The following is a 26,126-nucleotide window of genomic DNA, read 5'->3' as shown; positions in this document are numbered from 1 at the left end:
TAGTGTGGGATCATGTCTCAAGGCCCATTGGCTGGTAGTTCATAATATACCGGCTTGACCTGTGTGTTCCGACCGTCCAATTCTACGCTCTGCTCGTGGGTAGTGCCACTACCGCTGCTGGCACCAATGTTACTCTCGCTAGCATCACCAAGCACAGCATCTGGAGACCAAAATCTCGGTCTCGGTGGGGTTTGTGCGCTGTTTGACGACTCGGTAGGGGGTGCATTATGTACCGGACCAGAGAGAACGGACACATCTGACTCGGGTGGAGTCGCTTTGTTTGCTTCCTTTTGGCGTTGGCGGCGGATGAAGAAAAACAGAATTGCGGCCAGAATGACGACTCCGCACAACGCTGCAATGGCGATACCCGCTACAGCACCGCGGCTCAGTGGTGAGGGACCTCCTCCACCATCTGAACCTGTGGAGCACTCACTTCCAGAACAACCCGAAGATTTCGAATCCTTGGATTGGATAGTAACAATGTTTTGATCGGCATCATCATCCCATTTGCATGCTGACACATTAAAGACACCACGTTCATAATCGGCCGAAAGATAACTGTCACAACCAATTTGTCAGTCCAGAGAATCTATATATGAGAAATCCAACTCACGCTTCTTGAAGGAACGTCCGACCTAGTGTATACTGCGTTGAATTTGCGGCACGCTTGAGTGGGAAATAGTAACTACTGTTCTTGACCAACGGAGACTCGGCGGTTAGAGCGAAAGCTTCATATGGCAAGGTGATGGAAACAGCATCACCACCGGACTGCACATCAGACAGTCTGAATGTGACCTGCGCATTTGAATTCTGCAATTGGGTGTTCTGTGTGTCGTTCACCAAGTATAGTCCCGTCTCGTTGTCAAGAGTGAGATCAAACGCATCTTCAAAGGCATGGCATACATCCTCCGGTAACCAGAGATTTGGATCTGTTGAATCGATAAAGATAGGAATGGCCTTCGATAGTAAAGTGGCAGAGGTTGATCCACTATAGCTGATGGACTGAAGATAAACCACGAGATCTCGAGTGATGTCATCTGCCATTGTGAAGGACGCAGTGTTCTGCGTGAAGCGGGAAGTGTCATATCCGGAAAATATGAGTTGACCGTATACTTGCTTGAGTCCTATTTTGGACTTGGTTTAGCCAGAACCAATCACAAGTTGGATGATGTTTCCTGGGTATGCTCACGATATTTGGCCCCGGCAGTATAACTCCATGTCAGGCTAGGGATCACATCTTGGTCCTTGAGTGTTGTGAAAAAGGATGATGAAGAATCATTGCCCAAAGAAGTGAGATTGACAGGCTGAGGATTGAGCCCAAATATTCCCCTGCTCACAAGTTGGGTCAGTAGGTTTTCTCGGGCAGACAAGGTAAGTTCACTATTACAGGTAGAAAGGCTCCGCGGTCGCGATCCCTGCTAATGTTTGTTTTTCAAGTCTTTGCCCAGTGAGACCAACACCCAAAGTTTCGCGAGCAAATTCTGCTCTTTGATAGTAACCAAGATTGGCCTCGAGACCAACTCCGTTGTCGATTATCCCGTAGAGTCCCAAATCATCCCAGGTTGAAGAGTGGTTTGCGTTAAACAGGGTGCCCCTAGATACCGCACAGTCTGACGGAACATTTTGAAACACTGATTTAGAACATCCATAATCCGACAAGACAACGAGTGATTCTGGAGATGCGGTGGAGACAAGCACTCGGACGGATTGTTCTGGCGTTCCAACTCGTAGATGAAAAGTACTCCATGGACCATCATTGCCTTCACTAAATGCACAGTTAGCCACAATAACAATCAAGAGGTCAAATTCCAGTGCAAATATTTACAAATATTGGCTGGGAGAGACCTCGAGAGCTGAAGATGAACGTTTGGCGGGTGAGGATGAGGCGCATTTCAGCACCCAGTTTAAATTCAGTCCTATCCAAAATAATGCAGACTTCATTTCACCACTCGTAGATTCCAGAAGATTTTATCTGGCAGTAATGCAAGTTGAATTGGTTAATCTCAATTCCTATGTGATGTTGCGACCGGGGATCTGCATGGCTTCTAGGCCGTTTTGCGCCAGACATCATTTTCGGGGCTCGAACCTGTTATCCTACAGAGCTAGTCGGCTGCGATCGTCGTTGTTATTTCTTGAGAGGTAACGAAGGTCCCTGACAGGTCCACGTTGGGGTCTACAAAACAAGGATATGGACATCAAAACCTGCTCCACTTTCAGATCAGGAACAATCGCGTCGAAAATTCAACGATCCAAACATCTAGAAGTCAATTCTCCGCAAAATGCATTGCCTTTCTAAGCGAGCTAGTTGCTTGTCGCTACCTATTTCGGTCAATACACCGCTCGGCTGTTACAAGTTATGTTGACATGATTCTTCTCATATGTCATCGCAGCTGGATCGTGCTCAGGTGCAGCTCTCGCTCTCGCTTTCCAACGCTCGGAATATTTTGTAATTCAAATTTGATGCCTTCTCCTGCTTTATGATTTTGGTTCTTGGTCTTGTTTTTCGTCTGCTGTTTATACTCAACTAGTTGACATACAATTATTGTATTTGTGGTCTTAGAAGAGTTCATCATGGTTTTTGCACTTCAATTATGGGCACTCGGACTGTTAGTCGCTGAAGTAAAAGCCTTCAATGGTCCTGGTAAGCCTTTGGCAATATCTGATGATATGAATTGCAGGCACTAACCTTAGGAAAACACAGAAGCTATTCACTCTCCCCACTCTCCCCACTTTCAACACTCTCCAATTTCTGCGGGTGGTGATCCAAGCCACAGTAACTTCATAACCTACAACCCTGATCCGATCACATTCTCTTCCCCATCTACTGTTGTTTGGGGAAGTGAGGTTGAAACTACTGTCGAGAGCGTCACGACTGAGACCACCACTCTTCCCACCACTGATTGGAGTCTTTCGTTCGCATCTTCGGTACGATGGAGCGGGAGCAGCACTGTTCCTACTGCCATTCCTGTGCCGTTTAGTTCTGTGTCATCCAGAGAAATTTCGACCATATCAGTGTTCCCCTCAACTTCAAGATTCCTCACATTTACAAGTACCACCACCCCCCTTCCCATTACAACTACGACTTATGTGCCTACGACCATCACGCCGCCACCAAGCCCACCCCCAAACCCATGCCCGACAACCTGCAGCATGTAGGTCACTCCCTCTTCGTTGACGTCAATATCGGGGTGACCTCTCATACTGATGTTTCTTTAGCTCCGCCGGCACTGTCAATCTATTTTACTGGCCATCAGATGACCACGTCTATCCTTCGACTTATGTCAACACGCACCTGAACTGGACCTTGTAGGAGCCAACTCGTCATATTTCTCTCAATCTGAGCTAACAAATAGCCACAGCACATCCCCGTCGGTCTACATGGTTATTGACAACATTTATGGATATAACACCGCTGGTCGCGCTGGGCCCTCTGGCACAAGCGTGGTATTTCCTCTGGATCTAGATCAAGTGTCGACGATCATCCCCGAGGAACCAATTACACGGCAACTCACCTTGAGTGATCTGGGTACCGACTGTCCCCAAACAGAAGCTGAATCGGTGATCGCAACCGCAGCACCTAATGGCCGATGTGATCCCATTCTTGCAGCCCCTAAGCCTGTCAAATCTTGGGCCTCACCTTGCAACGCATGTGGAAATTTCGGGCTCTTCGATCCTCCATACGCGGTAGCTCCACTGACTGGAGGTCTTGTGCCTGAAACAATAACCACCTCGATGACACAGCCTGAGATCACAACGACCACAAGCACGTCTTCACATGTAGACGAGACAAAAGCGCCTACAGATGAGACAACGACGTCTACGGATGATACAACGACGTTCATATTGGAGACTTCCCAAGCCACTTCCGAAGTGACTTCCTCTTCGGACGCTCCTTCGTCATCCTCTGACATCTCTTTCTCTTCTTCCGAGACCCCATCTCCAACGACAACGGCTGAGACTGTCGCCACTTTCCTCGCGACAGACACGGTCTCATCTGACACAATGTCTAGCACAATTCCTTCTAGCCTGTCGACCGCGAGTGAGCTCATTCATTCGTCTTCTTCTAGCCCAAGCGCAAGCATGAGCACACCAGCAACTGCTGCGGGCACAAACAAGATGATCGGCGGGCTTGCATGGTGGATGTCATGTTTTGCTGCATCCGTGCTTCTGCTTTGAAGAAGTTGTAGACAATTTCTCCAAATGAAAAAGATCGCGTCCGAGAAACAATTCGGTTCATCGCGTTTTATCGACATTGGCGTGTACATAGGCACCCCGTTGAGCCTGAGCATAGATTATCTCCTCGAAATAGGGTGGAACCCACGGAACATATAATCAATAATTGGACCTCGGGGGCAACCTTGGAATTCTTTACCGTCATATACGTCATGCGAGACTGTATCATTAGTAAGGTTTAAGTGGCTAGGCCAATCATGCAGCTTCCTCCCCCAAACGCCACCTACCCAAGTGGAAATGCCCAGGTTGCCGTATCGGGCGAATCCCTGCAGCCAGAAAGGGACCCACCGACACCCATCGCCGATAACCTTGAAGTGGCCAGGTGATTTGAGGATTCATTGGAGTCAGATTGCCTAAGCCCCATATCAGACATCTGGAGACTTTTTCGTCCTTCTAGGCGAAATTGTCTCAGATGCCATGCATAATCTGTCACTCTGGAAGGGATCAGCAAGGAGGAAAGGTGGCTCATGCAGTGGCCTAAGATCCGACTTTGGAGGGCAATCTTGAAAGTTCTAGAACGCGACTGATTGGCTTCCAGCGTTCCATCTTGATTTGCATCTATGCGGGTGTTGTCACATTTCAAACGTACGAGTCAGCAATCTCACCGCGGGTCACAGTTTTCAATTGCGAAACCCCCGTGGCAACCTTTGAAAGAAACCAGACTGTCGGGACTGACGGCGTCCACAATGTATGATCAGCACCGAATGGGACTGTGTTTTGCTAAGAGAACCGTCCTGCTGGGACTCAAGGATCCCATGTTGCCCCGCTCTGGGGACGTGGTCGCGGTCGGACGCCGAGGGGGAGTCGCCCAGGTGGGAGTCACGGCTTACGGAGTACTCCGTACGGCTTACGGCTTGCCCCATATGGTGAGATCGCAAAATTTTATCTATTCCAGAAGATCTTCTCATGATCGCGATCGCCCCATGAAACACAAATCACTCGCAGGGCCCGTTGTATCACAACCTCACCCGTGTCCACCGGGCCAGGCCTTGATTGGCTTTCGAAATGGCCCCTTTTTAGCCCTGCGGATCATCACGCAGCAACGGACAAATCAATCAGTTGCGATCAGGACGCTAGCGGGTAACCAACCCCTTAGACTACCGTTCTGCCCGCGAAAGGCTTTGTACCTCGTAACATTCAACCCGACGATATGGTACCGCGACCGAGAATTGCGCAAAGCGATGCTGGCTCGGGTGACGGTGCAATAATTAGTGAATAGCGCTGGGCCCGGCACTCTGGCACGCTAATTGTCTTGAAGCCAGAGGGGTCATAAGACTCCAGTCGGTGTGGTTGAGCGTTTCTTGGAAAAATCATTCTCTTCCCCTTCCATCGCTCTTGCGCACCCTGATTACTTCATAACCATCGGAGCCTTGAAGTTTGGAGGCATTGGAATGCAAGTCAACACCCAAGTGTCGGTGCCCATTGAGCCTGATGTATGTATCTGAGGGATTTGATTCATCAAAAATTTCACCGCTGAACTAATAATGAACAAGTCCAACTCCGACGACGATTCATTATTCCCCGGGTTGTGAGTATGGAGGAAGCGCTGAATGCAGAAACCACACTGACAGCGACAGCCTCGGAGATGAGACTTACACAACGAGTGTCACTTCAAGTGCGCTGAACTACCAGTAAGATATCCCTGCATCATTTCCGAAATCCTTTACGAATCCTCACCTTCATAGATATGAGGTACATTGCCATGGATATCACCGTCCTTGAGGGTTATGTTGATCGTGAATAGAACGGTCGCAGGTATCATTCATACCATGAAGGAGAATATTACTTGGTATGTGATCCAATCCCCCTGATTCAACTCGATTTTGACATTCCGATAGCCCAACGATGAGCGGGAGCAAGATCGTCTCGATCTGGTTAGTCTTTACTCCGTACATTGCAGACTCGATCGATTAACCCATCGCAGACCCATCACATTTATTCACTGCTCTTAAAGGGAGAGTTAATCAGAGCTCCAGTCACAGCCCCACAAAGAGTGTTAGATCTCGGGACGGGAACGGGAATATGGGCTATTGACTATGCCGAGTAAGCCACAAGATTGGATTTTCGAGATCTCAAGCTAATATCTAAGACAGTGCCAACCCAGGATCAGAGGTGATCGGTATGGATATCCATCGTTGATCGCGCCAATCATATCATGAACTGACCGAGCCAGGAATCGATCTAAGCCCTATTCAGCCATCATGGTATCGTCCCATCAATGCATGTTCTGTCGCTTATTTAATATTGATCTGTCTCTAGGGTACCACCAAATTGTCGATTCGAGGTTGATGATTTTGACCAAGCCTGGTCACACAACCAGCCGTTTGACTTCATCCATGGCCGTGAGCTAGAGGGCTTCATCCGTGACCATGACCGATTGTTCAAGCAGGCATTCGAGCATTTGAACCCCAATGGATGGTTTGAGATGGCCACTTTTGAAACAAAAACCTACTCAGACGATGGTACACACCTTAACGCAACAAACTTCCTCTACGCCATCCAGAACATGCATGAATCTTCAAAACTCTTCGGAAAAGACATGGCATCATCACCAACGTGGAAGTCTCGAATGGAGCAAGTCGGATTCATCAATGTGACCGAAGACATCTATGTGGTATGTGCCGTCCTGCCTTGCTGGTCTTATCGATCTGATTCCCCGAAAGTTACCTCAAAGCCCATGGCCGAAGGACCCAAAGCTCAAGGAGCTTGGTCGGTATCATCAACTCAATATGATGGAAGCCATAGCGCCCTACACATATGCGTTATTCACACGGATGCTCGGCTGGTCACGCGAAGAGATCGAAGCGTTGTTAGCGGGTATTCGGAAAGAGCTGCGAAATACATCCCATCACCTATACACAAAGGTGCGGGTCGTATATGGTCAAAAGCCCGGATGATTGCGATGCAACATGTGTCTTTAGAAGCTTATACCCCTTTGAATTTATTGTTTGTTTCTGAGCCAAGTTGATTCATTTGCCGCCTGTCAATGAAGAGACCCAAGTTGAGGTACCTGGGTGTGGCGAGTGTATCAGTTCCTCCTCATTTGGATTATTTCAATCCCGGTGAATCCGAAGAAGCTGCATGTGATTTGGGGTTGTCTTGCCCATGACGCCTTGCCTAAAATCAACCGGATCAATTTGAAATGAGGAGAGGGTGTGAGAGGTACCCCTCATGGAATGAAAAACTTCCACTGTGAGTCGACCATGAGTTGGAGTCAAGATATTGACCAATCAGTCGGCATGCGGCGTTGGACAGCCGGGTAAAAGCGGCTGGGACATAGGCAGCATGACTCTAGACAGGAGCCATCGCTTTCAGCCCTATGAGGGGAATGACCCACAATAGAAAATTTTCTCCCGTTTGTTTCTCGGGATGTTGGCCAAGTTGGAGAAGCGCTTCCAGAGGAAAACTGTTCCGATCTGATTTTGATGTGATTGGAACGTTGCAATTAGCCTTTCAACGGACTATTCGGGATGTTCCAAACATCGGATCTATTTCGGGAACTAGCTGATTCGGACAGCTTTTGAAAAAGGACATTCCAACTTGGAAGTCCCTGAATGTATGAGGTATTTGCCATGAGGTCCGAGCTATTCTAGCCACGAATGCAAGTGCGAACCGGAAACTCACGGATCAGTCCTGCCGATCGGGGCAGGAATGGGAGGAATCACGCATCATCCGCAGAAGGTCAAGTGTTCGGGTCTGCACGGCAAGCCGAATGCCCGCATGTAAGCACTTGCTTTTAGCGTATCAGAACCAAGGGCTTTGAAGGGATCAATGGCTTTGAGGGGAAAATACCCCTCGCGCGGAGTGCGCAGACGGAAATTCTTCGGCGGGAATAAGTCGGGGCTCGGTCGGCTGACGTTCGGTCGAAAATTTTAAACAACATTTAGCGCCGATGTCATCCTCCGGGCTATAGATATAAACCTGCCAGGTCGCTGTTTGGAGACGCTCAGCAATCACACTATTTACATAATCATAATACTCTAATACTTGCCGCATTTGCCGCAATATGTCCACCTTCGCTGATTCAACGAGCGCTTCGCCCAAGATGAGCACTTCAAGCTCCTCTTCGATCCAACACTTTGTTGTCCCCGTGGCCTCGCCATCCACGCCAATTTTGCGCCTTAAGAACCACTGGAAGAACGTCAAGAAGGAGTGGGGCCCCCTTATGGCGGCCAAAGAACATCTCTACGACGAGTACACTTTCCCACCTGGCCGTTACGCTGGCCAGGGAATCCAAAAATAAACTACACATGGAAACAGTGGTAAGTTATCCAAAATAATCCGCCTCGGCCGTGCACAAAAGCTCACATTTTCAAAGAATTTCAATTTCCTCGATTTTCATCACTTCAAGCCCCCCAAAACAAACAAGAAGACCCATCAATTTGAATGTTGTCATTTGTCCAGCACCACCACACGCGACCCAAGCCCGGAAAGACGGTGACTACGGCCTAAACTTGATGGCCATTGGGTGGTCGTTTCAAGAAGCCCAATCAATATTTCCCACAGTCTACTCAGCAACGATCTCCAACAATTCCGATCTCACCTATCACCAAGCCCCAACCTGGCTGCTACAAGCGCCCATTGTCACTTGGGCATGCTCTCAAGAACCGATGGCTCCTATCGATTCAGCGACTGAGTGCTCATAGCTCATGTTCGCGCACCTGCACTTGGTCTCCTGAAGGCATTTGCTATCGAAACCACGGTCGGGCGATTTGATCACCCTCTCAGCGCCCAATTATTACGAGATGCATCTCTCTCCAGTGCGACAATTTTATTACCAGCTGGATAGCAACCATATCAAGGACACAAAAGCTTAATACCCCCAAAATATGACCTGATGATTTGACAACACATGAAACGAGCCGGTTCTGTGTAAACCACCTTTACTGCAATCAGAGCCTGTATACTCCGTACTCGGTAGCTCAAATTACATGTTTTCTTTCTTCTTTTTGGATTTTCCGAATTTTTCGAGATCATAGTGATGTTCAAATTATGACGTATAGGCAAATAAATATAGAAGTCAACTGTTCGGCAGGCACGGACTGTAAAACTCAGGAAAATATCCCTTTTCGGCAGGTGGAATGGAGCTTTCCCGTCACGCCAAGCTTTTAGCCCCACCACAGTGTTTTCACTTTCAGCCAATCGGAAAATAGTTCGTCATCCGCGGCCCGCGGACTTTACCGCGGTTGAAGCCTAAGTGATTCAAATATGGATGAGCTTCGACTGCCAGGTACGAGAGACTGAAGCAGCAAAGACTTTGAGAAAAATGAAACACGACTCTATCGTGATCGTTGGGTGAGTTTCTCATGTCAAACAAGGAGTTGGATGTTAATCTTTTGTACTTTTACAGCGCCGGCGTGATTGGATTAAACGTCGCACTAGTACTCGCTGAGAAAGGTCATGGCCAACACACCACTATAATTGCAGAGCACCTTCCTGGGGATACATCTATAAACTACACATCACCATGGTATGTGGGTCTATTGTGCCAATAAATGCGATTGCCATTTAACAAGACGCAGGGCCGGTGCCAACTTCTCTGCGATATCTGCGAGTGACGACAACGCCTTGCGTTGGGATAAGCTTGGATACACTCATCTGCTTGGCCTAGCGGCAAAGGATGGAGAGAATTCATTTGTGAAGGAGACATCCTCGGTTGAGTATTGGGACGAGCTGCCTCCTGCTACGAAGATAGACTCTATGGCTGGGTATCTCAAAGACGTGAGCTGCGAATTTCTATTCAAACGCTCCAAGTGACTTACTGACATAAACTAGTTCAGACGGCTTCCCACTGACGAACTCCCTTCTGGGGTTGCATTCGGGATAACGTTTACCACTGTGACAATCAATGCACCATTGCATATCAAGTATCTTCTCGAAAAGCTTACCCAGGAGAACGGTGTTCAGGTTATCCGCGGAACGCTTTCAAAAATTACATCAGGTTTCCTCAGTCCGAGCACAAGGGTGGTTTTCAACTGTACTGGAAATGCAGCAAAGCAACTAGAAGGAGTACAGGATTCAAAGTGCTTTCCAACCAGAGGACAAATCCTTCTCGCAAAAGCTCCCCAGATTCAGCAAAATACCATGAGACACGGCAAGGACTACGAAACCTACGTGATTCCTCGGCCCTACTCCAACGGCAATGTGATTCTGGGTGGATTCATGCAAAAGGGCGTCAGGTCAGTGATGTGCGTCCATAGTTTCGTAATACAGGTCCTGACTCGTATTCAAACAGCACCGCGGATACATTTGGTGAAGAAACGGAATCCATTCTGAGTCGTACTAAAGCAATGTTGCCTGCTTTGGATTCATCCAATACCGAGATCTTGGGTGCATTCTCTGGACTACGCCCATCTCGCCAAGGAGGTGCTCGGGTTGCTAGGGAGGATTTAACGCCGGATGGAATGAATCGCCAGAGAGTAGTTGTACACAACTATGGTGCTGGTGGAACGGGATTCCAAGCTGGATACGGAATGGCTGTTGAAGCGGTTGACACTGTAACACGAGAACTCCAAGGAATTTTCCCGCAATCACATCTCTAGTCTCAGACACCATCACTGGGTGGCGCATCTGGGAATCATGGTAGTACTTGGTCACGCAATCTCAGTGAGGTGAAAGCAAGTGAATAATGAAGCAAGCAAGAACAGACCCAAAATCAAAGGGAAAAAAAATCAAACCCCCATATCCATTTGAATTGGCTCGCGGGGAATCTCAGACGAGAATTCCCAAGTTCCTGGGGCCTCATTCTCAAGCAGCAGTGCCCTCATCTGATCAATGAGAGAGCTCACTTCAGCAGTCGCATCTTGCTGTTGCAAGAGAAAGCCCATCTTGTCAACTAAAAGGTCTATCTCGACAGCCCCGCCTTGCTGCACAAGAAAGTATTCCTCGATAGCAGCTTTGAGCTCTTCCCAGAGTGCGGTGTCCCACGAGCGCACGGCTCAGTGGTAGTCTTGCAACTCATCCCGGATCCTCTCCGCGCCAGTTGAAAGGGCCAACGATGTCTGAGTCAGGTACTGGTACATTGGATACATGTTGTGGGATTCATTGACATGGTTCGCTCCTCCCATGCTAATCTGCATGCATTCGTATTCCGATGGTGGTCTGGCTGGGAGATGCTGGCTTGGGACGAAAGAGTGGTCAAGAAGAGAAGATGGACGGAACGTTTCACTGCAGAAGGCGATGATAGATGCCTCCTGTGCGTCGAAGGAAAGCTCTTCCAGATCTATGGACCAGCAGTTTGCGCAACAATCGACTTTTTCGACGCAAATGCAGTGAGAGAATGGGCCAAGCTTGAGTTGGCATGCGACACAGGGAACTGGACAGAGGTCTCCGACAACTTGCATGAGTCCAGCTTCGATGCTTCTCTCGCTGAGGGAGAGCTCCCGATAAAAGCTTGTGTAGGCCCAGCCGTTACGGAAAGCGGGCTCTTTTTTGGGCTCCAGATGTTGGAGTAGCGGAGCAATCGGTGGTCGAGGGCAGCGTTCCGAGGATTTCATTATCCACATGGCACACGCTCCAGGTGGCTTGAGGTCCCCGTTAATGCAGGGTTGGAAGGGAAAACGTCCCTCGGGACTCATGGTCAGATCAGCAGCATGATGCACTTTGCTCATGCTGAGCTTGGTAGAAAATGGTCCTTCAAAATCTATGGCATCGGCAGTAATGGTGGGCATGTTCTCCTTGGGTTGAACAGGCTGTTGGCAGAGTTAGTTTATCATTGCCATGTCAAAAATGAAGATTGCATACCTCGAGGCAAATCCCGCCTCGGCTCTTTCCGGAGAGTACGACTGGAATCGGTACTCAGGTGGCATAGTGCACCTTCAGCGAGCTTTGTGGCGTACTGGTGGAGTTTAAATGAAAGCACACAGGAGATCCAATGTAGTGTTAGATCGAGATTGTTTGGGGGGAGAGATGGCAGAAGATGTGAAGAAGGAGAGATGAGAGCCAAGTGAGACCTAGAAGGGATACTTATAGGAGATCCCAGAGGCAACCCATAGATTGGACGTTGAATGACTATTGATTGAAAAACCCAGACTTCAATCAACTCTGTCTTGACAATACCATTATACTACCAGTCTATTGATACCATAATGAATAGCTGAATATATATGCATTCTGTTGGTTCAATGGAGTCAATGGGTTGAAACAGTGAAGTGAATAGGAGTGAGTGTCTATTGTTGATGTTGCATCAATGAGACCCACTCTCGCTCCCCCTTTCAGCGAGCTCTCTCAAGTCTGCACTTGTAATTGTACAAGCTCTACCCAGTCACATCTTTTTGTTCAATCAATCTCCACTGAAAAACGAGGCGTAATTTTGTGAGTGAACTTCCAAGGTTGAGCATTTCACACTCTCGCCTGGAGGACAGCCTTGATGCCTCGGGGTGCATTGACAACGCCCAGGTGACTAACATAAAGACCACTCCAGGGCTGCCCTCTGTAAAGGCTTGCTATTATGTATGATCCGTTGGCTCCATTGAGTTAGACAAGATAGAGTAGCTAGATGGCTTGGTGATTCACCATCCAATATGTTACAGTTACACTTATTTCCAAGGTTTAGTTAGGCAGGGAAAAATTGATCCAAGACTTGGAATCAAGTCGCAAAGTTATCATATCATTCATCATTCGTGGGGCTATATTTTCATAATTTCCATAACTCCAAACCGTGGTATCGTGAATACAAAACTTGACCAGAGTGGCGATCGCTCTATCGCATCTCCTTCACATCTGGGAGCGCACTCGCTTCGTAACTTGGAGGGCTGCGCCCTCGAACAGGTGAGACATCATCGTCGCTACCCTCGTATTGTGTCACCACAATCGTTGGAATAGAGATGGACGAAGGCAAACCGGCGCAAGGGCTCTCAATCGGTGAGTCCCCGGGAAGCTCGGCGATAAATACCACGCGTGTGGTGGGAAGTTCCGCAATGCCTTGAGAGGTGGGGGATTCTACATCCTTGAGCTCGGTGCTGCTGATGCTCAACTCTGCGGGTAGGGATTCGAGGTGTCCGAAGACCGTTTCGACTTTGCTGTGAGCATCGAGCATACGGGATTCCTTCTTCAGGGCCCGTTGGATGTCACGGCGGCTCCAGCTCTTACGTTCTGTGGTATCTTTGTTGTATTGAGCAGCCCAGAATGGTTCTATAAATTTCGATAGATCGCTGGATGTGCTGTCGGCCTCGGCGATGGTGGAGTTTACCCACTCAAGCTCGATCTCGCCTAGAACATGGTTCCTGTCATCACGGAGTTGTTTTGTTCGCTCTACCAGAGAACCGGTAGCGGTGGCAGCGTCGTGCAATGCTCCAATCTGGTCTTTGGCAGACAAAGCAGAATCCACAACTGATGAAGGCTGCACAGGTTTTGTGATTGCCACGGGCACTTCAACTTTGCTGACCGGCGAAGCTGGTGTCGAGGGGTTCGATTGCGCGTAAAATCGGGATGTGGATTTTGTTGAGTCGGGCGATGACGGCGGCGAGGCGTTGTCTTTCTTTTGGCTCGGTCGCGTCGAGCGACGGTTCAATGATTGCTGCACGCAGACGGCTTGGTGCATTTGGTCCGCCGACTGGTTCCACTTGGCGACCGATCGATCCATCGCACTGGTTGCTGACTCCTGACATCGTTCCTTGGAGTTAACCCATGCGTCGATCGACTTGTTCCAGGCACCCATTGACACTCGCTGAGTGCGAGATTTTGAGCTGGTCCAGGCTTGCATGGTGGATTGTTGAGCCCGGCTCTTGGAATGATTCCATGCGTCTGCAGTCGATTTCTGGGCGCGATTTTTGGAGTTTTGGAATGCATTTGTCGATCGATCAATCCAATCTTCTTTGGATCGCTGCCACATTTCGATGGAACTATGGCAAAGCTTGGGCCTGCTGGTAAGTTCTGTGGGGGCCATCTTGGGAGAGACGGAAATGTAACGGGAACGTCGCTGGTCAAAGGATGAGATCAGAGGGAGGTTTTCCTGTCAACACGATGCAATTTTGTAGAAGCAAGCCGGTATATAAGTTCCACATCCCCACGGTCACCGCTCATCAAAGCTAATTTGACGCAGGGCTTAGCCAGTCCCCATGTGTGTTTAACATTCCAATCAACAGCCTCAAAACGCGGGTTGCTAGAGGATTTGCGTTATTTGCGTTGTTCGAAGGCTGTGTGCTGACAGCGCGGGAGGGACCCCGCTCGTTGAGCGGCCGTCATTGGTTGCGTCGTAACCAAATCGCTAATTTTGGATGTGGGGGTTGGGGGCCGGTTCGGTTTGATGCCTTGCTGCGCAATCATCTTGTCTCTCTGGTTCAACCACATGGATCGTACACACGGGGGAACAGTGGATGTGGGAGCATCCAGCGCTTAACATGGCAGGCAGAATCATTGACTTCATTGGGGCAAACGTCTCGGATATGTCCACCCTATTGCGCCTTGTTTCAAGCACGGCTGTGCTCCGAATCTTCCGAATAACCGGGTGACCCGAGTATTCAGATCGTGGTCCCGTTGCACAATCTTGGACTTTTGAACGATACCCTGCAGAGATCGCCTCCACAGGGAGATGTCGCAGTGCGAAGTTGTCAACAAATAAATGGGCGCACGTGATTTCTCTGCTTGGCGCTTGCCAACGGCCTCGGGTGTCAATACGGAAGACTGCCCACTGGTTATCCAAGTCCCTCTTCAACCTGTGCAGTTCTACTTTAAAGGTACCCCCTTCTACACGTGCATGACTGACCTATCTGGTCCTTCCAATGCATACGTAGCAATCTTGAGGCTATATTTGCCCGATAGAATTGCATCGAGTTGCATCGATGGAGATTATCGGCGAGAAGACTTGAGGAACTTCAGAACCAACGTTCTTTATGTGCTGGGGCACTAACGGTGGGGGAAGGTTGCCCAGCCTCCAGGGCTTGGAAGTCCCAGGGGAAGTCCCGGGGTCGGGGCTGGGGGCGGCTTACTAACCGCAGCTTTTCGCGCGATTGATGGAAATTCTTCACTAAAGAGCTTGGCCAAAAGCAATCGCCTCAACTTAGTCCAAAATGAGGCCAACTCCGGTGGGATAACTCCGGAGTGTTGCATGTTTTTTCGGGTATTCTGTATCCTGTAAAATTTACACAAGTATAAAAGCCACCATTATGCTGTTGAGATAGTGTCAGGTAGCTTGGGCTTTTCAAGGGTTGAACAATGAGAATCTCGAACATCCTTGCGTTGGCTACAGCTGCCGCGGCAGTTTCTGTTCCGCGCTCCAAACACTCCTCTCCCTCCGCCCTCAACAATGTCACCATCTTCACCCCACCCTCTGACTACATTGTTCCGCGGACATTGTACCCGCGCAATGAACACCTGCCTAATGGCGACCTTCTAGCGACTTGGGAGAACTATTCTCCAGAGCCACCACAAGTTTATTTCCCCATCTACCGCTCCCAAGACTACGGTAAGACGTGGAAGGAGATCTCCAAGGTTTACGACACCGCCAATGGTTATGGACTGCGTTACCAACCTTTCCTCTACTACCTGCCTGAGCGTGTCGGCTCATTCAAGAAGGGAACCCTACTCCTGGCAGGAAGTAGTATCCCAACCGATCTCTCCTCAACCAACATTGATCTCTACGCGTCGCAAGATGATGGCGTGACTTGGAAATTCGTCAGCCACATCGCCGCCGGTGGGAGGGCAGAGCCCATCAACGGACTGACCCCAGTCTGGGAGCCCTTCTTGCTTGCTCAGTATGTTTCACACCTATTCACATACTCCTGAATACCTCTGCTAATACCAAAGTAGCAAGGGAAAGCTCATCTGCTACTACTCTGACCAGAGGGATAATGCAACCTATGGTCAGACAATGGTCCACCAGACTTCATCCGACTTGAAGAACTGGGGAGCCCTCGTGGAAGATGTCACTTATCCTACCTATACCGACCGTCCCGGAATGCCGGTTGTGGCTAAGGTGAGCATCCACGCAATATACGAGTGCACACTGAGATCACAATATTGACGACGCTCGCAGCTTCCCAATGGAAAATACTTCTATATCTACGAGTACGGTTCGTTCTTCGGGACTTCCAGTTACTCGTTCCCGCTCTACTACCGAATCACATCGGATCCTGAGAAGGTTGCCGCCGCTCCCCACCAACGTCTGGTGGTATCTAGTGGCACTAAGCCGACTTCTTCCCCGTATGTCGTGTGGACACCGTTCGGTGGCAAGAACGGCACGATCATCGCAAGCTCTGGAACACAGAGCACCTTGTTTATCAACAAAGCCCTTGGCGAAGGCGAATGGACTGAAATTGCATCCCCCGAGGAGCATGGATACACCCGGTCTTTGAGGGTGTTGTCAGAGGACAATGGTCGTTATCTGGTTGTGCATTCCGCGGGTGTGCTGTCGGGAACTAACAACCGGGTGTCAGCGAGCGTGATTGACTTGAAAAAGGTATTGTGAGCTCATGCTGGATGTTTGCAATAGATATAGTCCATTACTCGGGACTAGAGAATCAAGTCTATGTGTTTCAAGATTTCTCTCATCACGATATAAGGCGTGAAAGCTTAAGATTAGGTACAGAGACTTGGGAAATTGCTACGCTAGATGATCCCAAACATGAATCTTCTCGAGATTTTATCCAAACAAACTTGCTACCAATAGACTAATAGTCCATCTGAAGCACGTCAATGTTGTGACGAAACTGGACTATCCTGTCGCGGCGTATTGTGCCCCGATTGATACCGCGGCGGTATGGTTCCCATGCTAGACACGGGGCTTGCTGGTGGCTGAAGTTCCTTAGGCGCTTGATACGGATGACTACTGTCATGTCCACGATGGTGATTTGAATTTCCGTTGGGGATGTATTCATTGGCCGGCATCTCGTGTCGCGTAGAGTTGTGCTGAGGTTGATTTCCCGGGGTAAAATAATTGGCAGGCATTTCATAAGGTTGACTCTGATGATTTTGATAGTACCCATTGGCAGGCATTTCATGTGGTTGGTACGGTTGATGACTTTGGTAATAGCCATTAGGAGGCCTATTTGGGTTGGGGCCGTAGGAGGGCATGCCCTGATCAAAGCTCTGAGGATATTGTGGGTGGTTGCCACGTTTTTGCTTTTTCTCTTCATGACTATTTGCAGCCCTAATGCCCCTGTCAGTGCCTGGTTCTAGAGAATCTAGAGCACGGAGTACTTCAAAAGAGAAACTTACTTGGATGCGGCTTTGATAAGACCATAGCTACCCGCCAATGTGAGACCAGTTTTGATAAGACCCATTTTGGCTGGTTCAATGTTCGTGCTTCTTCTCAGCGTCTCGTCCGAAGGTAGTGTAAAGGTGAAAGTGCAGAAGTGTAGATAATGGGCCAAAACTCGGGGGCGTCACATAAGCTTTTATATGTCCCGAGGACCCAAGATCCGCATTTTGGCGGTTGGAAGCTTGAAGATGTCTTTTAGATCCACCCAAAGATCAACGTTGAACAATTAAACATCATTCTCACAAGGCTGTGCTAAACTATACAAAGAGTAGGCACACGCATTTGGAAAAAGAAATACGAGCCCCATTGACCAATCAGCAGCTCTGAAACGGCCCCTCAGCACAGCGCTTAACCCAAAACAATACAGAGTCCCGAGCCCGATTCCGAGCCTTGTGGGGGCGGAAAGTCAACTTCACTCGACGCCTCCCCGATACCGAGATCACTGCTGCATGATTCCGAATAATGCCTCCGCGCTTCACTCATCGCAAGTCGACTACTGGGTGTCTCCGATGCAAAGCCCGGAAAGTGAAGGTAAGGCATCCGTCCTCTATGCTGATCGCGCATTCCGCTGACACCCCTGCCAGTGCGATGAGCAACGCCCAGATTGCGGCCACTGTACCCGCCATGGCGTTACATGTGAATGGCCAACTCTAAAGCCACGGATGTACGATCCCGACAAGTCCAAGGCTGTTACCAAACGCTTGGTTCAACCCGGTCCCCGCCCCAGTCTTCCATCCCCGGAGCTCGGGTCGATGCGCATCCTTGAGATGAGACTGGTTCATCAATGGGTCACGGAAACATGCAACACTATGAGCTCCGCCAAAGTACCCGCAATGGCCAAGATGTGGGGTGTGTCAGTGCCAAAGATGGCGTTCGAGTATGAGCCCCTTTTGCACACTCTGCTAGCGTTGGGAGCCGCCCACCGTTCAACGCTCCTACCACAAGAAGCAAGCGCACTGCGCCCGGTGTATCACGGATATATTGACTCCGCAGTCCGGAAACATCGGCCCGTTACGGCAAGTCTCGACAATACTACCACCGACGCAGTATGCTTTAACACCGTTCTTTTGTCTTTATACACTTTGTTTCTCCGGTCGGAACCCTCCACCCTGCCTTATGACCCACCAGTGATGTGGCTCACTTTGGCTCAGGGCATTCGCACCGTGATTAAATCTGCCTACGAAAAGTTGGTTGCGAACAATTCCGCGTTGTGTCCCTTGCTTTTCGCCGCACCGGATGTTTGGAGGAGCCCCGACCGCGAGCAACGTATTTATAACGGGCCTCTGAAACCGCTCCAATTTCTTCTCCACTATCGTCCCGAGGACGATGGAATGGACAAGGAGACATTGGAAGTGTACGAAGAGGCGGTCGCATATATAGAACGGTTTTACATCGCCGTGCAGAAGGGCGAAGAGGACTACATGCTCCGCAGAATGTTTTGTGGGTTCCCTCCTGTGATTCCACAAGCCTACATTGCCTATGTGGCTGCCAGAAGGCCTCGCGCTCTTATTATTCTGGCCTATGCATTTGCGCTGATCCACGAACATGAGGATATTTGGTGGCTTCGCGGAATTCCAGCGCGGGAAGTGGAAGGAATCAACGGTATTATTCCCGCTGAGTGGAAATGGTTAATGGTTTGGCCAATGCATGTCATCGCGACTGGGTCGGCACAGGGTCAGGAAGTACCCATACCTCGCACAAGTACTGTCTTGACGGGGATGTCAACGCCGTGATTTCCTTGGGTTTCCCACAGGCTTGAAACGAATTGAACGAAATTTTTAGATAGTGTGAGAATAAACGACAATACCACTATAATTTTGGAATAATTCAATGTCGGAATATTGGAATGACTTCGAGCGGGTTGGGTTGCCTTGTATTTTACGGGTGACTGCATTTTGACTGCAGGGCTTCAGCTTGCTAGATGACGGCCATTTGAAAATGATCGCTTCCATACACTCCGTATACGGAGTGAAAAGTTTGACTCTTCCAAGGCTCTTGATGACAGCAGAAAATATTGGATTTGTGCAGATCTCCGGGAATCCCATCGAGTCAGGATGAGTCAAAGTTCGAGGCCTTCCAAGCATTAGGCAGCGATCCCAGTGTGGGGCCCCCTTTTGTACCCCAAACTATTTAGCCTCATTCTCACCCATTCCGATGCACTAACCATGTTGGACCCTTCCAAATGCTCTATTGAGCTAGAGAATACATTCGGCCCTATCGTCGCGTCTTCTTGCTTGCATGGATTTGATTTTACCTTGCTCTTCGAAGAGACCATTCTAACCCTGGTCCCGCTTGGCCTGACATTCCTCGCGGCATCTCTTCGCTGTTGGAGGCTTCAAGGCGCATTGGAAAAAGTTAATCGATCATGGTCATACGCCGCGAAAGAGGTGGGTCAATCACCGTGTTTCTGGGAATACGTTCTTCATGCTAACCCGCTCAGTTGCTTTGGCTCCTTCACACATCATGTCACATGGTGCTGTTTGCCCTTTGGGGTCATCAAAATAGCCCGAAGACTGCTGCGACGTTAGCCACGGAGCTTGCCACAATCGGAACGTCGCTATTGCTACTCTATTTATCTCATCTGGAGCATCTTCGCTCAATACGGCCATCAACTATTCTTAATGTTTTTCTCATCTTCACACTACTGTTTGATCTGACCCGACTTCGGACTCTGCATTTCATGCCAGGTCCCAAGTCTGTGACTGCTGTGCTCGCGATATCATGGGCAATCAAACTAATCACTCTCGTGTTTGAAGCGACCGAGAAGCGATCCTCGCTCAAAAAGACATACCAAAACAGTCCGATCGAGTCAACGAGTGGTGTATTGAGCCGCGTTACTTTCTGGTGGTTAAATCCTGTGCTTTGGCTTGGATCAAAAGCCAAATTGACAGTGGAGAACCTTCCTGCACTTGACACCGATATCAAAGCCGCATCTGATTCCACCCTGATCTATGAAAAATGGGCCCGTGGTATGTTCTACACAGTCTTGTCCATATTATGTCAGTAGTTGATTGATAACCACAGCCAACCAATACCAGCCCAACGCACTGTTGTGGACAATGATATCTCACTACAAATGGGTATTTGTACAGGGCGTTCTACCTCGTCTTGCGCACACGGGCTTTTGTTTTGCACAGCCCTTTCTCGTGGAGCGAGTACTGAACTTCATGACAGAGCCCGAACATGTTAACTCGACAAATTATGCCCGCGGCCTCGTGGCCGCATATGCTATCGTGTACATTGGTATTGCCGTATGTGGTCTGGCCTGAATCCTGTGAGCTCAACTAATTCGACTTAGATCTCTCGTGCAGCTTATGAGCATCAGATAAACCGACTCATCACTATGATGCGCGGAAATTTGGTAACACTCATTTTCGAGAAGACTCTGCGTATGAGCACCACGGCTGTTGGGGACTCCGGTGCGATCACCCTGATGAGTACCGACATCGAGCGAATTAGCAGTTGCCTGAGAGAGATTCATGAAGTGTACTGCAGTCTAATTGAGATCGCTCTCTCATTGTGGCTGTTGGCAAGACTTTTAAATTTGGCTATCATTGCACCCACTGTGTTTGTTATCTGTAAGTCTTTGTAACCAAACTGACCGGAGTTCTAACTGACTCGGCTGTGACCAGTATGTCTGATAGCCGGAGTACCCTTGGCTGTCTCCTGTGGCGAGGCGCAAGGAGTCTGGCTCGAGGCCGTTGAAGAGCGAGTTGCTGTTACTTCAAGGGTTCTCGGCGTGATGAAAAGTGTCAAAATGACGGGCTTGACAGAGACTATCTCCAACAGCCTTCGAGAGTTACGATCAGCCGAGATCAATTCTTCGTTCCGATTCCGTCTCTATGAAGCCTTGGGTGTCACACTTTGTAAGAGGTCCACCCCCATCCCGAGACTTTGCTAATTTCTTAGCGTACGCTTCCTCGGCTCTTGCACCGGCATGGGGTTTCGGTGCCTACATCTTGATCGCACGTGCAAATAATTCGGCTACCCTCACTAACGGACTAGCGTTCTCTGCGCTCACTCTTTTCTCGCTGTTGGATCTTCCGATGGGTGCCATTGTCAACGGCTCGGAAGATTCTTTGGCGGTTGTCAACTGTTTCCAGCGTATCCAAAAGCATTTACTAGAGAAAGAAAGAGTGGACTACCGATTGAAGCACGGCAGTCAAACCTCTCAGTCGAAACTCGCTACTGTGGAGTCCCCTCTTGTCAATGTTGAGGTAACAAGCGAACAGCCACTCGCTGATCCCTGTGTTACCATCCAGAATCTATCTGCATCGTGGTCTGTTGATGCTGAGTCAGTGCTCAAAGATCTCAATATTGAGATTCCCTCTTCTCAAATCACCATGATCGTTGGCCCTGTTGGGAGTGGAAAGTCGTCTTTCCTAAGAGTGCTTCTTGGGGAGATGTCCGAGCTTTCTGGCACAATCTCTACCAATTTTACCAATGCGGCTTATTGCAGCCAGTCGCCTTGGATCACCTTCGGGTCCATTCAGGAGAACATCATCGGGGGTTCCTCGTGGAATCAAACTTGGTACAACCAGGTTATTCAGGTCTGTGCTCTACAACCCGACTTCCAGCACTTTCCAGCAGGCGATCAAACAAAAGTCGGCGTCCGTGGATCTCGACTGAGTGGAGGACAGCAGATGCGGGTGGTATGTGTGGATTTCAAACTCCATGTGCTTTGAAATAACAATTTGTCTAGGCACTTGCGCGTGCGCTCTACTCAAAAGAGAAAGTCCTTATTCTGGATGATGCTCTGACGGGCCTGGATCGGGAGACAGAAAAGTTTATACTGGAAGGCGTCTTCTCAACTCATGGTACCATCAAATGTACTCACCAAACAGTCATTATGGCAACGAACTCAGGTAGGTACATTTTTGAAGCTGATTCTTCCCTTCACATCAAAGGCTAGGGATGTTGACACGTTTCGTTTTCAACAGCGCATCACTTGGCTTACGCAGATAACATCATTGCCCTCGATGGCGATGGAAGGGTAATTGAGCAAGGATGCTATCAGGATCTCATTAACTCTGGAGGCTACGTCAGTGCCATTTCTAAAAGTTCCAAGCCGCCCAGCACTACCCGTGCACCAGACATCACGTTTGATCAAGAAACGCTTCAAGGACTAAACATCGAAGAGGATCAGGCAGATGACTTGGGTCGAAGGACTGGTGACTTCACAGTCTACTCCTATTATTTCCAGAATATTGGCTGGTCTCTGCTTTTGATCTTCGTAGCATGCTGTATTCTTTTCATCCTTGGACTCAGCTTTCCACGTGAGTGCTCTCTACTGATAGGAAAATTAGTCTCGTTTATCGCTAACCCATTGCGCAGAAATATGGCTGCAGTGGTGGACTCGTGCAAACGAGCAGCATCCAAACCAACATATCTGGTACTGGCTTTCTGTTTATGCTGCACTTGGCATGTTCTCTCTCTTGACTGCCTTCTTAGGCTCATGGTAAATTAATCTTCTGGATCATCTTGTGATGCTTTTTGATTGACTGTTTCAGGGTTATTATCATGATCATACAGCCCAAAACATCTCGGAAGTTCCACGAGAAACTTTTACAAACCACCATGAGGTAAGATACCCAGAATTTAATCTATATGGCAGTCACTAAGATCATGAAACAGGGCAAAAACTTCATTCTTGACTTCTACGGATGCTGGAAACACCACGAACAGGTTTGTGCGCTGCTACTTTGCCTAGTATCAATTTCTCACACAGTCTATCATGCAGGTTCAGCCAAGATTTAGAACTTATTGACGATGAGCTCCCTTGTGCTCTGGAATTAACTATCAATTCTGTCCTCAGCTGTGTCATTGAGGCTTTCCTCGTATTCTTCGGTTCTTCCTACATCACCGTAGCGGTGATTCCGGTCTGTGCCCTGGCGGTATACTACGTGGCAACCTTTTACGTTCAGACTTCACGCCAAATGCGCCTTTTGGATATCGAGAAGAAGGCACCTTTGTTCTCCCAGTTTTTAGAAGCCCTCGGTGGCTTACCCAGTATCCGAGCCTATGGCTGGGTGGGTGACTACCAACACCGGAACCAAACCGCACTCGACGCCTCTCAGCGTCCCTTCTACCTGCTTTACTGCATTCAGAGATGGCTTATCCTTGTCTTGGACTTACTAGTGGCAGCTATTGCCGTCATTGTCATTTCTGTGGCTCTATCGTTGAGAGGCAGCACCTCTAATAACTTGCTAGGTATTGCCCTTTTCAACATCGTGAACTTCAGTTGGACGCTCCGGGCACTTGTGAACAACTGGGTCGACCTGGAGACTTCAATTGGTGCAGTATCGCGAATAAGATCATATGAACAGCAAACCGCTACCGAGGATTTGGATTCTGAGACACAGGTTGTTGATGAAGACTGGCCACAAAAAGGCTGTGTGGAAATTCACAACCTTTCAGCATCTTATGAGTGAGTTTTACAGCCGCCTAACTGCACTCGGTTCCCCCTAACATTATCCAGAACCACATCCGAACCAGTACTCAGGGAAATAGATCTCAAAGTTTCCCATGGTGAAAAAATTGCCTTGTGTGGCAGGACTGGCAGGTTTGTAACCCTTCGTTACCACCACCGTGGCTGTTCCTCGAGGCAGAGAAGGAAAAAAGCACTGACTCACTACACAGCGGCAAATCGTCTCTGCTCTCGGCTTTGCTTCGAATTCTTGAAGCAAAGAGTGGCTCTATATTCATTGACGGCGTGGACATTTCCAGGGTTTCAAGGGCACACGTGCGATCGAGAATTAATACCATTCCCCAGCAACCTTTCTTCCTCCACGGTACAATACGCCTCAACGCTAATCCAGAAGGGACTGCCACCGATGACAAAATTATCGAATCTCTTCGAGTTGTCAATCTCTGGTCCCACGTCGAGTCCAAAGGCGGATTAGACGCCGACTGGTCAGATGAGCTTCTTTCCCATGGCCAGCAGCAGCTCTTCTGTCTTGCGCGTGCAATTTGCAAATCAAGCAACCTTCTTATTATGGATGAGGCGACTAGCAGGTAAGCATGGCTTATTCTAATTGTAAGGTCGTTTGCTAATCTACCTCAAGTGTGGATTCTGAGACAGAGACGCTCATGCAGAGTGTGATCCGAGAGCAGTTCAAGGAACGCACAATCATCGCTATTGTACACAAATTGCATACGATTCTCGATTTTGATAAAATTGCATTTATGGACAAGGGTCGGATTGTGGAATTCGATACACCAACTGCATTATTGTCAAGAGAAGGGTCGGCTTTCAAAAGTCTGTACGAGACATTCCACAGCGAATGTGATCGTTGATGTGATGAGCTTTGAGTGCAAAAAATTGATGAGTTTTGAGTCTGGAATCAATCATCAAGGTGGGTTCTCCGGTGACATCGTTCCCTTCTAGAATCAAGGGAGCTGCGTTGTGTCATGCAGCGACTTATGACATACAGCAAGATATGGATTGATGAAAAAGCCACTCGATTTCCGTACCATTTTATTTTTCAGTCCATAGTAATGTTCGGTTTCCACATCCAAAACGGTTCCACATTCAAGGTAGTACTCATATAACCTTGGAACCTCCAACAATATCCCGACGGAAGAAAACCATTCAGATTGTCAATACCACTTTGCCTCTGCCCTCAAACCGACCATTAGCAAAGTCATAAGCTTCCCTGATTCTTTCAAAGTCGAACGAAGCTGCAACAAAAGACCTCAAAAGTCCCCGACCTGCCAACTCCCCCAAAACACCCAGAGCACTCCCACCCTCGACAATAAAGAACAATGCCTTGACACACTTCCTGCCAATTCCAGACTTCAAGTGCAAATTCACAAAGTCAAAACTCGCCGAATCAACTGAGATCAACACACCAGCATCTCTCACGACCGACCAGCATCTCTCCAACACGGTCCCACCAACACAATCAATAACAACATCAAACGTCCCCTCCAAAACGCCATACTCAACAACCTCATCAGCCCCCAGGCCCTTCAAAAACTCCTTATTCCTCTCGTCCGAACTACTCGCCGCAACAACATGGACGCCCGCCCACGCAGCAAGCTGAACCAAACAAATCCCAACCCCACCCGCAGCCCCAGTAACCAGAACACGCTTATCGACCTTGTGGTCCTTGCCATATTTCTGCTCCTGATCTTCTACCTCTCCTACCGCCGGCGCCACAAGCCCGGCGTGAACAAAAAGCGCCTCGTACGCCGTCTGCGCGCTCAGCGGTAACGCCGCGGCCTCTTCCCAGCTCAATGCAGGTTTGCGCGCGACTTCATCTTCTTGTACGATGGCATACTGCGCCCATGTTGAGCCTCGGTCTGCGTGCGCCATGCCGAAGACCTCGTCGCCGATTTTGAAGTTGGAGTTTGGGGTTGTCGCGGCTACGATTCCGGAAAAGTCGTAGCCGGGGATTGTATAGTGTTTGGCGTATGTCTCGGGCCATGTGAGCATGTCTCGGATGATGGTTGTGGCTTTGATTTTGATGAGGAGTTGGCCTGGGCCTGGTGTTGGGACTGGGATTGTGTCGATGTGGAGGGATGTTGTTGGTGCTGGGTTTGTTGGGGAATAGGCCGTTGTTGGCGAGGGGTGAACGCGGACGGCTTGCATTTTGAACAATTTGGATGGATGTGTGGCTGGATGAGACGTATGAGTATGTTCTGGAGGTCAGTTCCATTGCTCTTATAGGGTTCGGCTTTCGGCAGATACCCG

The 26,126-nt window shown here is 49.0% G+C and overlaps 12 protein-coding genes across 12 annotated transcripts; 7 read left to right on the top strand and 5 right to left on the bottom strand.

Annotated features, from left to right (window-relative positions):
* Positions 1 to 17: 17 nt before the first annotated feature.
* On the bottom strand, positions 18 to 1,044 carry N7506_005915 (uncharacterized protein; the record flags this gene model as incomplete). The annotated part of the gene is made up of 2 exons (XM_056955208.1): positions 18 to 558; positions 614 to 1,044. 2 exons carry the CDS (start codon positions 1,042 to 1,044, stop codon positions 18 to 20), a joined length of 972 nt encoding a protein of 323 aa, XP_056809542.1.
* A 2,334-nt stretch (positions 1,045 to 3,378) lies between these two features.
* N7506_005914 (uncharacterized protein) lies at positions 3,379 to 4,176 on the top strand (the record flags this gene model as incomplete). Its single annotated transcript, XM_056955207.1, has 1 exon — positions 3,379 to 4,176. One exon carries the CDS (start codon positions 3,379 to 3,381, stop codon positions 4,174 to 4,176), a length of 798 nt encoding a protein of 265 aa, XP_056809541.1.
* Positions 4,177 to 5,717: 1,541 nt separating this feature from the next.
* N7506_005913 (class I SAM-dependent methyltransferase) lies at positions 5,718 to 7,130 on the top strand (the record flags this gene model as incomplete). Its single annotated transcript, XM_056955206.1, has 5 exons — positions 5,718 to 5,761; positions 5,805 to 5,864; positions 6,202 to 6,276; positions 6,493 to 6,847; positions 6,897 to 7,130. 5 exons carry the CDS (start codon positions 5,718 to 5,720, stop codon positions 7,128 to 7,130), a joined length of 768 nt encoding a protein of 255 aa, XP_056809540.1.
* A 1,109-nt stretch (positions 7,131 to 8,239) lies between these two features.
* Positions 8,240 to 8,476, top strand: N7506_005912 (uncharacterized protein; the record flags this gene model as incomplete). Its single annotated transcript, XM_056955205.1, has 1 exon — positions 8,240 to 8,476. One exon carries the CDS (start codon positions 8,240 to 8,242, stop codon positions 8,474 to 8,476), a length of 237 nt encoding a protein of 78 aa, XP_056809539.1.
* Positions 8,477 to 9,499: 1,023 nt separating this feature from the next.
* N7506_005911 (FAD-dependent oxidoreductase) lies at positions 9,500 to 10,775 on the top strand (the record flags this gene model as incomplete). Its single annotated transcript, XM_056955204.1, has 5 exons — positions 9,500 to 9,528; positions 9,584 to 9,703; positions 9,756 to 9,954; positions 10,009 to 10,412; positions 10,469 to 10,775. The coding sequence occupies 5 exons, from the start codon at positions 9,500 to 9,502 to the stop codon at positions 10,773 to 10,775; spliced, it is 1,059 nt and encodes a 352-aa protein (XP_056809538.1).
* Positions 10,776 to 11,171: 396 nt separating this feature from the next.
* On the bottom strand, positions 11,172 to 11,903 carry N7506_005910 (DUF3716 domain-containing protein; the record flags this gene model as incomplete). Its single annotated transcript, XM_056955203.1, has 1 exon — positions 11,172 to 11,903. The coding sequence occupies one exon, from the start codon at positions 11,901 to 11,903 to the stop codon at positions 11,172 to 11,174; it is 732 nt and encodes a 243-aa protein (XP_056809537.1).
* Positions 11,904 to 12,934: 1,031 nt separating this feature from the next.
* On the bottom strand, positions 12,935 to 14,119 carry N7506_005909 (uncharacterized protein; the record flags this gene model as incomplete). Its single annotated transcript, XM_056955202.1, has 1 exon — positions 12,935 to 14,119. One exon carries the CDS (start codon positions 14,117 to 14,119, stop codon positions 12,935 to 12,937), a length of 1,185 nt encoding a protein of 394 aa, XP_056809536.1.
* A 1,268-nt stretch (positions 14,120 to 15,387) lies between these two features.
* On the top strand, positions 15,388 to 16,639 carry N7506_005908 (sialidase family protein; the record flags this gene model as incomplete). Its single annotated transcript, XM_056955201.1, has 3 exons — positions 15,388 to 15,926; positions 15,982 to 16,147; positions 16,208 to 16,639. The coding sequence occupies 3 exons, from the start codon at positions 15,388 to 15,390 to the stop codon at positions 16,637 to 16,639; spliced, it is 1,137 nt and encodes a 378-aa protein (XP_056809535.1).
* Positions 16,640 to 16,863: 224 nt separating this feature from the next.
* Positions 16,864 to 17,453, bottom strand: N7506_005907 (uncharacterized protein; the record flags this gene model as incomplete). The annotated part of the gene is made up of 2 exons (XM_056955200.1): positions 16,864 to 17,329; positions 17,389 to 17,453. 2 exons carry the CDS (start codon positions 17,451 to 17,453, stop codon positions 16,864 to 16,866), a joined length of 531 nt encoding a protein of 176 aa, XP_056809534.1.
* Positions 17,454 to 17,893: 440 nt separating this feature from the next.
* On the top strand, positions 17,894 to 19,164 carry N7506_005906 (Zn(II)2Cys6 transcription factor domain-containing protein; the record flags this gene model as incomplete). Its single annotated transcript, XM_056955199.1, has 2 exons — positions 17,894 to 17,962; positions 18,016 to 19,164. 2 exons carry the CDS (start codon positions 17,894 to 17,896, stop codon positions 19,162 to 19,164), a joined length of 1,218 nt encoding a protein of 405 aa, XP_056809533.1.
* A 432-nt stretch (positions 19,165 to 19,596) lies between these two features.
* On the top strand, positions 19,597 to 24,727 carry N7506_005905 (uncharacterized protein; the record flags this gene model as incomplete). Its single annotated transcript, XM_056955198.1, has 15 exons — positions 19,597 to 19,818; positions 19,872 to 20,400; positions 20,456 to 20,682; positions 20,730 to 21,009; positions 21,064 to 21,297; positions 21,341 to 22,083; positions 22,134 to 22,296; positions 22,372 to 22,707; positions 22,766 to 22,889; positions 22,942 to 23,013; positions 23,066 to 23,116; positions 23,172 to 23,858; positions 23,910 to 23,925; positions 23,985 to 24,445; positions 24,496 to 24,727. The coding sequence occupies 15 exons, from the start codon at positions 19,597 to 19,599 to the stop codon at positions 24,725 to 24,727; spliced, it is 4,377 nt and encodes a 1,458-aa protein (XP_056809532.1).
* Positions 24,728 to 25,022: 295 nt separating this feature from the next.
* Positions 25,023 to 26,024, bottom strand: N7506_005904 (NADP-dependent oxidoreductase; the record flags this gene model as incomplete). The annotated part of the gene is made up of 1 exon (XM_056955197.1): positions 25,023 to 26,024. The coding sequence occupies one exon, from the start codon at positions 26,022 to 26,024 to the stop codon at positions 25,023 to 25,025; it is 1,002 nt and encodes a 333-aa protein (XP_056809531.1).
* Between the last annotated feature and the right edge of the window lie 102 nt (positions 26,025 to 26,126).

This window comes from Penicillium brevicompactum (genome assembly GCF_028827555.1).
Source record: "Penicillium brevicompactum strain IBT 35665 chromosome Unknown utg000005l_segment0_segment0, whole genome shotgun sequence".
In the NCBI taxonomy this organism is placed as follows: Eukaryota; Fungi; Ascomycota; class Eurotiomycetes; order Eurotiales; family Aspergillaceae; genus Penicillium; species Penicillium brevicompactum.
Note: the sequence above shows the minus strand (reverse complement) of the source record. Positions and strands in the feature narration are given on the sequence as shown.